The following is a 10,551-nucleotide window of genomic DNA, read 5'->3' as shown; positions in this document are numbered from 1 at the left end:
CCTAATAGGACACTCAGATCTCTGAGTGCAGGTTTACTTGTCGTTCCTAGGATTCATAGAAGCAGAATGGGAGGACGAGCTTTCAGCTATCAGGCACCGCTATTATGGAACCAGTTACCAATCTGGGTCCGAGAGGCAGACACTGCCTCCACCTTTAAGACTAGACTTAAAACTTTTCTGTTTAGTAAGGCGTACAGTTAGCCTTAGACCTCAGCCACAGGTGGAACAGGAGTCATAGGGCCAATAAAATCTTAACTCTCTCTCTCTCTCTCTCTCCTTCATCCTCTCTGTCCTGTCTCCCTCTTCTTCTCCTCTCTCTCTCCTTCATCCTCAGGAGTCATGGTTGAGCCAGGGTATTTTGTTGTGGTATTTTGTTGTTTCGCCTGTTTTAAGTGACTGAACCTCCTCTGGTTTCAGGTGTCTTGACCCCTTCCTCGTGTGCTCCCTCCTGCTCCTGGATTACCTGCTCCTCCCTAATGTGTCTCACCTGTGCCTCATTGTCTCCTCTGTATATCTTGTGTGTTGAGTGTTTTGGATTCATGTGGTCTCGTGTGTATTCCTTGCCAGCCTTTGGGTTTGCCATGCAGGTTTTTGTGTTTTTGTAGTTATCCCTAACTTTGGGAGACTCTTTGCTTTTGATCCCTGACCTTGTCAGGTGAAATAAAAGACTGTTAAACTGTGAACCGCTCCTGTCTCGCACTCGTGTCCTCACCTTGATCCTGACACCCCCACTCCACAGTAGGGAATATGATGGAATAGAATACTAAAACCTACCGAGAATAAACATCAACTGTTTTATGTGTAACGTGTCTTTTTACGATAACACAAACAAATGATCTCTCCTGTGGTCTGCTTACAGAAGCTTTGTCACACATTGCAACACAGTTTTCCATGTCCCATATAAACCTTGTGTGCACACAAACCCCCCCCAAAAAATGGTGCAGGCCTGACTCGTGGCTGGTGAGCATGGGGGTCTTAAACTTGGTGACCACTTCACTTAACAAACCCAGGAAAAAACCAAATCAATCATGTGTACTCACAGTCTTCCTCGGTCAGTTGGTACGCAGCTTGTGAGTCATGTGGATGAAGAGGGAGAGAGGAAACAGGAAGGAGAACCCTGTGATGCTGACTGGTCTCACGCGCTGCCGTTCACTTACTGCAGTTAGCCGCGCATGTCGCGTCGAGGGAACGATCTGAGCTGTGTCCTGGTCTGGATCTCTGGGAGCGTACACACGGCTCTACATCACTCAAACTCAGGACTCTGTGCATTTCTGTGAACTCAGTCAGAGCACACATAACAACTACAACTATACACATTAGATATTCCAGTAAGTCAGGCTACTACATTCAAAGGTGTAAAATCACGCTTACAGTTTTTCTCAGTTGTTTACACACACATTCTGTTACCTGGGACACACTGACCACAACATGTAGCTCATTTACCAACCCCCTGAACCAACTCTGCTAAACTACAAGCACAGTTCCTGCTTTACACTCACATTCTAAAACACACTTATTTCAAATCAGTACACACAATTCTCTGCTTTTGGCACAATTTTCATGCAGAACATATCTTATTCTCACAAGGACCACACCACCATGACTCATCACAAGGGCAAACACCCATCACACAGTTTTACAATCAGCAATCAGAGCTTCACAGGTGAGCTCCTCTGTTTCGCCTGCTTCATCTCATGGTGCCATTTGAACGCAATTCAGAACTAGTCAAAGAATTGCGATATAACTACGTGCAAGTGAGTCCGACAATTGATGCAACACTGTATACAGTAAACTATACATATTTCAGTATTGAAATCATTATGATTGTGCTTCAATACTGACCACTCCATGTCTGTTTCTGATACTGTCATGTGTGTTTCAGAGAGTCCTCGAGCTAGAGGGGGCTGCAGTGGAGCACCAGTTCATCTTCATTGATGAGGTTGGGTTCAACCTCACAAAAAGACAAAAGAGGGGAAGGAATGACCAGCGTGCCATTATTGAAGTCCCTGGCCAGTGCGAGGGAACATCACAATGTCAAGGTTGGTCAGAGGAGCGGACACAGATGCAGGACGCAGAGCGGTTAAAAGTTCAAAAAACAGTCTTATTTCAAGCCAGGAGAGCAAAACAATACAAAAACCAAAGAATCTTTCACAGCGTGGTCAAAAAGAAAAGTACAAAATAACTAACTAAAAATCACACTTTGCGTGGCAGAATAGGACTAAGGAAAACAGGCACATGGCGTAAAAAGGCAGGAACAAAAACAAAACATGAACAAAGAAACTACCTGGAGCACCCCGAGGTCAGGCAGAAGTACATGGATCTAGGCATGGCGTGGCATGGCATGGACGAGACATGGAACGAAACAACCCTACACCAGGGCGCTACATGGGGTCTATAATTTCTCACTAAGAAGTAGGACAGCGCTCTCTACAATATTTTTTTTATAATGTAAAGTTAAGAATGTCTTAATGTATGTAACCCCCTGGCACTGTGCTTTGTTATTCCTAATAAAGCTATAAAGTTATAACGTGTGCCGTTATAGCCCAATAAAGGTTTTATGGCAAACATTAATAAAGCAAAAAAAAAGAATTCAGACAGCACTAAAACATGACCAGGCTCTATATAGAGCCATATGTAGTGATGAGGGAGTGACTTCAGACACCGTGCGAGCACGTCGTGAGCTTGGACCTGACATCGCTGCGTTTTCTTCGTACTGTGTGAGTCGGTGTCAAACACAAACGTCCCTAAAATGGCCCAGTGTGTTTGAGGCTTAAGAGAGCTGCTGAAGCATTCACGCTTCCAGGGAACAGGAGGGTCAGCACGACCCGAACCGTCTGCCAGAGTGGCACTAATGAAGGAGGTTTAATGAGGATGCTGATGAGCAAAGAGGTTTGCCACACACACACACACACACACACACACACACAATTTAATAAAAGAATAAATAGATGTTTAAATAAAAACATGGTTATTGTGACCTGTAAGTCACACTCATAAGAAACATTCACTGAACTTAAAGCTTTTGTCTTAGAACTTCTTCTATCACAGTGTGTGTGGTGGCTGTATCAGTGAGTGTGTGTGTGTGTGTGTGTGTGTGTGCGCTCATGTTGGCTGTCCTCCATCAGACTCTTCCCCTGTTATATAATCAGCAGCCTGGTCCGAACCACTGGAGGGTTCCTGTACATTAGTGTTCACAGTCTAATTGTCCTGAACTCTCTCTCTCTCGCTCTCTCTGACACACACACACACACACACACACACACACGGGTGTGAATGTATTTAACTGTTGACCTGAATGTATTGACCTTAATGTTTACATCTGTTGTGTTAGTGACGTGTCTGACGCATTGACAGTAAAACTATGGACAGAGCTTCCGTGACGTCACCCGTTTGTTTCTGAAGAGCCGTTCTGAGGCTCGGTGGGAGGTTCCAGGACGTGATGACCGCCGCCATGTTGGCAGCGTCACGTCCGCCAAAACTCTCAAATATGGACAAAGAGGGGGAGCACGAGCGGGGTTTAGGGGGGCGGGCGATCGTGGAAGCAGGAAACTCACGCTGTGATACGTCAACTGTCTGTCACTCAAGCGGCAACGCCCATAATTAGGCGTAATTTTAAGTCCGAATACAATTGAAACGAGTGGGTTGTAAAAAAATTCACCCCCCCTACAATTGACACTAGAAGAGAACCTATCATCTGAGACCAGAGTGGTTTTTTGTACCAGGCTGTAAACATGTTAATTTCTGCTGTGAAGTCGGCCATTTTAACATGGGAGTCTATGGGAAATTACTCGCTTTTGGAGCCAACCCCCAGCGGTTGCAGCGTGAATTACAAGTTTTGACACTTCCGCATGGGCTTCAGGTCTGAGCCCCGGAGGCTGCCGCTTGGTCTGACGCTGTTTTATCTAGAAGAGGATCCTGTGTGCTGGATCTCTGCCGCCCCCTGCCGGACGTATCGCATTCACACAGCTGCCAGGGCCAGTGGGCGGGGCCAACTCACAGACCAATAAGGGCGAACCTGGAGCGTAACCAGGGAAACGGCGTACAGGGCTATGAAAGGGGCGGTGGGGGCAGCAGAAGCTAACAGCTAACAGCAGTGAGCCCTCCGAGCCGTTTATTGTTTGACATAATGCTGAAAATGAAGCGTCTCGCCGGGTTTTGATTCACTGTCCGCGGCATCAGACCCGCTGTGTGTCGGTGCTGAAGAGCCAGCAGGGCAGCGGTGTTCGGCTAGCTGCGGTTGTTGGCAGCTTAGCACGCTAACAGCTAATCTCAATAGTATCTCCGTTATTCCACAGCAGCTCAGGTCTGCTGCCGAGATGGGCGTGAGCTAACAGCCGAGGTGAGACGGTCAGGCCCGGGGTTCTCAGCACTCCATTGTTCCCGGACAAAGCCACGCCAGTGCTCCTCGGCGCTGGACTGCCGTGCGAGATGAGGTTCGGAGGACCGTCACCCTGTTTACCTGGTAGGCATGTGCGCCCGGGCCTGAGCTGCTGCCGCTGTGCGCTGCACGGCAACCAGCGCATTAATGTCAACACTAACGTCCTCAGCTGTGGCTGACGCCGACATGTCAGCAGATTCTCACAGTTCAGAGCCTTTAAATCCACCAGTGACTCACATCCCTAATGTTTCCTGCAGTGAGCTTGTAATCAATTGTTGTCTGCTTTACTAATCATCAGTTAACCCTCTGATCAGGTTCTCCCCATCACATGATCAGTCAGTGTGTTCTGATTGGTCAGCTGCAGTCAGACGTGTGTGTGCAGAATAGCTCGGTTATTCAGATGTGTAAAGAGGTTTGAGGAGTCATTTGATTACATCATGAATGTTTCTCTTTGAAGCAGCTGGCAGGTTAATGATGTCTTTATGACACACAGTGAACAGCACTCTGTGGATGATGCTGTTTGCTTTGCTTCTTTCCTTCTGAAGGACGTGGCTTCCATCCACAGCTCGTGCGGGATCATGTGATGAAGTCCCTGCTCTCTGCTTGAGAACCAGTAGCGGCTCTTTAGTTTTGGATGTGTTTGCGTGGGATGGATGTGTGCACTAGGAACCTGAACCGCACAGCACCAGTTGGCGAGGATGGGCCACGCCGGGCCGATGTGCCGCTCTGCTCCCGAACCAATGGCTGGAGCTGGCCGCCGCACCCCTTTCAGCTGCTGGCCTGGCTGCTGTACGCCTACTTCGCCATCACCGGCTTTGGGGTGTTTGTCCCTCTGCTGCCCACTCACTGGATCCCAGCTGGCTACATCGTATCCTTCCTCTGCTGTCACAGCGAGACCTCGTGGTTAAATATGCAGTTGATGATTCTGAGAGGACCTTGTAGAGCTTGGAGCAGAGCAGCTGGACTCTACATGTCCAGCTGCTCTGCTCCAAGCTCTGAGGATCTTCAACATTCTGACAGGACTAATATAGACAAACAGATACTCCTGAACTCTGCCTCAGTGTACAGGCGTCACCTTCGTGTGTCACCTGTGTGTCCACATCATGGCTGTGTCCATTGACCCAGCTGACTACAATGTCAGAACCAAGAGCAACACAGGTCCAGTCCCCGTGTTCGACCGCTCCAAACACGCACACGTGATCGAGAACTGCCACTGCTACCTGTGCCAGGTGGACGTGTGAGTAACACACCTTCATTACACAGACTTTATAGATTCAGCCTGCAGTGGGGTGATGTAAAGCAGAGAGCTCCCCGCCTCCTTCAATAATGGAGGTCTGCTCAGAAAAGCAGGTCAGGGCCGGTTCTCCCAGGAGGCCTCAGAAGTGGGTCAGCTGACTGTAAACCCTGCTTGAGTAGCACATGTGAATACCACGATCAGTCAAGATTTTCATGAAAACATACAGACGGGTTGTGTGTTGTTACAGAGGGCCCAAGTCAAAGCACTGCAGCGCCTGCAACAAGTGTGTAGCAAACTTCGACCATCACTGTCGCTGGCTGAACAACTGTGTGGGCAGCAGGAACTACAAGTGAGTGACCCTGTGTGTGTCTGTGTGTGTGTCTGTGTGTGTCTGTGTGTGTCTGTGTGTGTCTGTGTGTGTGTGTCTGTGTGTGTGTGTGTGTCTGTGTGTGTGTGTGATACTTCCTATCACTGTTCTCGTTCAGTACTGTACTCTGATTGGATTATAGTTACTCTTATACTCTGTACTAACTGCATTTAATCTGGCAGAAGAATTTCCTTCGGGATTAATAAAGTTTAATCTTATCTCATCTCAGCAGTTCTGTGTGTGTCACAGTGTGTGTGTCTGCTGTCTGCAGGTTGTTTCTCCACAGCGTGGTTTCAGCTCTGTTGGGGGTCTGCCTGGTTCTGATCGTTGCCTCCTACGTCTTCATCGAGTTCTTTCTGGACCCTTCCAAACTGCGCACTGACAAGCACTTCCAGGGTAAAATCTGACCTGTGACCTTCTGTCAGAGACATGATTGCGGTTTGTTCCTGTCTGATGTTCTGTTTGTGTCGTGCAGTGAAGAACGAGACGACCGTGTGGTTCGTCTTCCTGCCTGTGGCCCCGCTCAGGTCAGCAGCTACAGTCATTCCTGGTCTGGCTGCCGTCACCATCGCACTGGGCCTGCTGTCCTCTGTGCTGCTCTGCCACCTGCTCTGCTTCCACATCTACCTGAGTGAGACACGCACACACACTGTCTGTGTATCGTTTTGGTCAGCCGCAGCTGATGTTAAGTTGTGTGTGTGTGCAGTGTGGAACAGACTCAGTACCTATGAGTACATTGTGCGGCAGCGCCACCGCCTGGACAGCAGAGACTCGAGGAAACCAGGATCAGTGAAGGAGGCAGCTGCTCCTTCAGTCCTCAAGGTAACTACCTGCCGACCCAGTGATGGTGTGTTAGGGTGGCGTCCTGCTTCTGACTGCTGCCTCCATCTTTCCTCAGGATGTGAACTACTCAGGGTCTCTGGGTTATACCAACCCACAGCTGGGTGTGGAGGAACCAACCATGGTGGCTGTGCAGGGGGAGGCAGAGTAAGTATCTGCCTGTGTTCTGATCTCATCCTGTTAATGGCCCATGACCTGCTGTGATTGGCTGAGGTGGACTGACACATCACAGCACGGTCCTTTCATAACACAGTGAGGCTGGACCTCGTTGCCATGGACACAGTTTACTCTGCAGAAAACATGACATTCCTTGCCTGTAACTTCCAGGAAGCAAACAGTGTGTGTGTGGCCTTCATGAGTAACTGCACTCAGCGTATCTGAACCTCATCTGTCAGAAGAAACTGTTCACAGTGTTGGTACAGAGCCCCTCATCATGTGTGTGTCTGTCAGGTTTCTGACTAATGGCAGATTGAGGAGTGTGTCCAGTCCTGTCATGGAGGAGGATCCTCCGCCCACTGTTTCAACAGAGCTGAAACCAGCAGCACCACGACACACACAGGTAAGCTCGCCTGACACAGGCTGAGAACGTATGGGCTGTTGAGGTGTGTGTCCTTGAAGAGCCTGTTTGTGTTTCACAGAAGAAGAAGAAGAAGAAGGTGTGTAAAGTACCAGCAGAGGTCACCAGAGAGCGCATCCCAACAGCAGCCCTGCCCCTCGGTACACACTCGCCTGTCTGTCTCAGTGCATCATGTGAAATCTACACGAGTTGAAAATGCAGGATTCTGTAAAAACACAAACATTCTGCATACAGGAAGCCATGAGCAGTCACCAGGGAAATATCTACATATCTAATATAGTTTCAGTCCAATCCAGGATCAGCAGGGCCTTCGCTCTGAATCTGCAGCTCCTGTGTTTAATCTGTTGAGTTTGTGGAGCTGGTTTGTGTTGTCAGCTGGTCAGGGAGCCTGAATGTGTGTTGAACTGGTCCTGACTGTGTTTGTGTGTGCGTCCTACAGCAGAGCCCAGCAACCTGTCCACTGTGTCTCTGGGTCAGCGGCTGCCCTTCCCGGCATTTCCACTGCGGGCTTCCCTCCCCCCCTTGGCCCCGCCCTCTGGCCTTGTCCAGGCTGCCGCCCCTCCTGCTGAGTACCACTCGGACTCTGCCGAGTCTCTGGAGGAGATCCCCGTGGTGCTCGCCAAGCTGGGCTCTACTGCATCGTCAGCTGGCACCGCAGACGCCGCAGTGTCTTTACATCGGCCCATCCCGGCGTTCCCCCTGCCCTCCCCCCTGCCAAGGACTAAAAGGAAGTTTTCCTCCCGAGCCAGTAAGGGGGGAGCCGAGCTCCAGTTTGAGATGGCGTCCACACAGCCTCCCTCTGTGTTTGTCAGTCGGGCCAGTGCGGAGCCGGCTAAGCCTTAGGAGGCCGGCCGGCTCCAGACCCGGATGGAGCCCTAACCTGAGCAGGTTAATGTTCACACAATCAGGCACAACTTTTAATCTGAAAGGTTTGTATTTCTGTGACTATTTATTGTGACTGTTTATTTTGAAAAGCCAAAGTGGACTTCCTGTTTGTCTCTAAATGAGGCGTTTATATCTGTTACTAAACCCGCAAACCTTAACTGAGTGAGTGAGTGAGTGAGTGAGTGAGTGAGTGAGTGAGTGAGTGAGTGAGTGAGTGAGTGAGTGAGTGAGTGAGTGAGTGAGTGAGTGAGTGAGTGAGTGAGTGAGTTTCAGTTGCTTTACTGTGTCACCTGGTCTCCATGGTAACGGGGCTGGGTGGTTTACAGAGGACTAAAGCTCTGAATCATTAAATAATGCTAATGCTAACACTACCCTGAGAACACACGGAACTCCAAACAGTAACTGTTCAATGAATGAACTGATAATAATTGATCGGACTTCATGTTGCTGTGACTTTGAGACCCATCATCCTGTGTGTATATGTAGCACCTTCCCACCCACAGGGTCCTGCATCTTACAGGGGCACATCAACATTATAGTGTTCAGTTATGTCAGTGCGACATCGACTTACCTGAAAGTGAGGTCACAGAGCTCTGTGTGCCTGGTGACTGGTCGGATGACATCACAGCATCATGTGAAGTGTCAGGGATGTCATGTGGATGTTGAAAATGTTGAAATGTTCCTTTAAGTGTCTCATCTCATCACATGTAGTCATGTTCACATGTTTTTCACCATTTAACAATAAATGATGCACTCTGATGGTTGATGTGTCCAGATGTTGAACTGCAGTCAGGTGATGTTCTCTCCGTGGTGGAGCGGGGCCTGAAACACTAACAGTGAGTCTGTGTGCGCGTTGAAGGCTCCACCTTCACTGTTGCTCCTCTTCATGTTTGTACAGATGGTTGTGGCTGGTGTTCCAGCACTGAGGACTGACTGAGGACTTCTCAGCAGTGGGACCAGGCTGTCCCCCTGCACAGACACAGTGGTATGGGGTGTCGCTTGCAAAGGCCGTGATGCAGTCAGAGGGACACCCTTCCATAGAAGTGAGGTTGCTAAGTAAGAGCAGCACACCAGAACCCCTAGCGATGCAAACCAATGTGACCTTCATCCTGTAACTGATGAGACACGTCTTGTCTCGATTGGATTCCCCAGCTCCTCCCTCTGCAGGGCTGCATGGTTTCCTAACAGTCCAGGCAGCAGACAGTCCTGTGTTGAGCCTCGCCTCCTTGTGCCACCATTTAAAAGTGACACTGCTGACTGCATGATCTGTCCATGGGTGTTTCATTGAGTGATCTTTGGCAGGTGAGCAGGTTCCCACTGGTACCACTGATATCCGTGATGCCAGAGTGTCGGGGACAAAAACTCCTGTTGTTATTGTGAAGAGAAGTTTTAAATGGTTAGTTTTCTAGTATTTTATTAATGAAACAGCAAAATGATTATTAGCTGTGTCCCCACCAGCTTTTATTTTGACAGGCTCCTAACATCTGCGTGTGTGTGTGTGTACGCATATTCATGCCATCAGCTCTCCACGATGTGCGGCCGTGTTGCCCCGACAACCAGCTGCGACAACATCAAAACAACGTCAATCAAAAAGGAGTGGCACTGAGAAGTATGTGACACAGACATTAGCTCACACACACATTTATCCTCGCGTGACACCAGTGCCTGTTTCATGGAGCTGAGGAAAATCTCTAATGAACCGTTTCAATAGAGCGGTCAGTTAAACCTGAGCGAGCTCAGTAAATACCACAGGAACCGAGTCTGTGAACATAACCTGCTCTGGAGCAGCTCTGACTCCCCCCCTTTACAGACACTCCGTTTCACTTCCTCCTTCATGCACGTTCAGTCCTTATCAGGCACGTTTGTGGAGTGAATAATGATCAGCTGACGTGTTTTTATCAGGATCATTGATGAGGATTAGGGTAACACAGACATGTACATCATGTCATCTTATTCCGATGACCTCCTAATAATACCCAGAGCAGTCAAATCCATACAAACTGATCACACTGCATTTGGTACAGAAGCTAGTTTTTCATATTGTTCCAATATCCACCCATAACTATACACCTGTATGAGGGGAAATTTATGTGTGATAGTTAGTATGTTTGCAGCAGTCAAACTAATACGTACATCAGTGTGTTGTTTTCAAAGACATGAAGGGTTAATAATTAGTGTGAGTCTGTTGACTAGTGTTAATATGAACATCAGTAAATCCCACTGCAGTCACACGATTGTTCTTGCAGAACATCCTGAAGACGCTGGTC

The 10,551-nt window shown here is 48.7% G+C and overlaps 1 protein-coding gene across 3 annotated transcripts; it reads left to right on the top strand.

Annotated features, from left to right (window-relative positions):
* The first annotated feature begins 4,056 nt into the window (after positions 1–4,056).
* On the top strand, positions 4,057–9,315 carry zdhhc1 (zDHHC palmitoyltransferase 1). 3 transcript variants are annotated; one of them, XR_003670356.1, is made up of 11 exons: positions 4,057–4,462; positions 4,924–5,246; positions 5,440–5,615; positions 5,863–5,964; positions 6,254–6,378; positions 6,458–6,804; positions 6,881–6,969; positions 7,273–7,381; positions 7,461–7,539; positions 7,839–8,328; positions 9,183–9,315. XR_003670356.1 is itself a non-coding variant. In XM_028401997.1 (11 exons), exons 2-11 carry the CDS (start codon positions 5,013–5,015, stop codon positions 8,240–8,242), a joined length of 1,590 nt encoding a protein of 529 aa, XP_028257798.1. In that variant the 5' UTR covers positions 4,057–4,462; positions 4,924–5,012; the 3' UTR covers positions 8,243–8,835. The 3 variants fall into 3 exon arrangements, 2 of the variants coding, with proteins under 2 accessions (XP_028257798.1, XP_028257797.1); XM_028401997.1 differs by lacking the exon at positions 9,183–9,315 and having other exon boundaries at positions 6,458–6,613; positions 6,689–6,804; positions 7,839–8,835; XM_028401996.1 differs by lacking the exon at positions 9,183–9,315 and having other exon boundaries at positions 7,839–8,835.
* Positions 9,316–10,551: the final 1,236 nt, after the last annotated feature.

Source organism: Parambassis ranga, chromosome 3 (assembly GCF_900634625.1).
Source record: "Parambassis ranga chromosome 3, fParRan2.1, whole genome shotgun sequence".
Taxonomy (NCBI): Eukaryota; Metazoa; Chordata; class Actinopteri; family Ambassidae; genus Parambassis; species Parambassis ranga.
This window is presented reverse-complemented; position numbering and strand designations above follow the sequence as displayed.

Bases quoted from the DNA above. Each gene is read 5' to 3' on its own strand.
- zdhhc1 (XM_028401996.1), top strand. From the start codon at position 5,013: ATGTGTTTGCGTGGGATGGATGTGTGCACTAGGAACCTGAACCGCACA. The intron at 6,805-6,880 runs GTAACTACCTGC...ATCTTTCCTCAG, and splicing joins CTGCTCCTTCAGTCCTCAAG to GATGTGAACTACTCAGGGTC. The intron at 6,970-7,272 runs GTAAGTATCTGC...TGTGTCTGTCAG, and splicing joins GCTGTGCAGGGGGAGGCAGA to GTTTCTGACTAATGGCAGAT.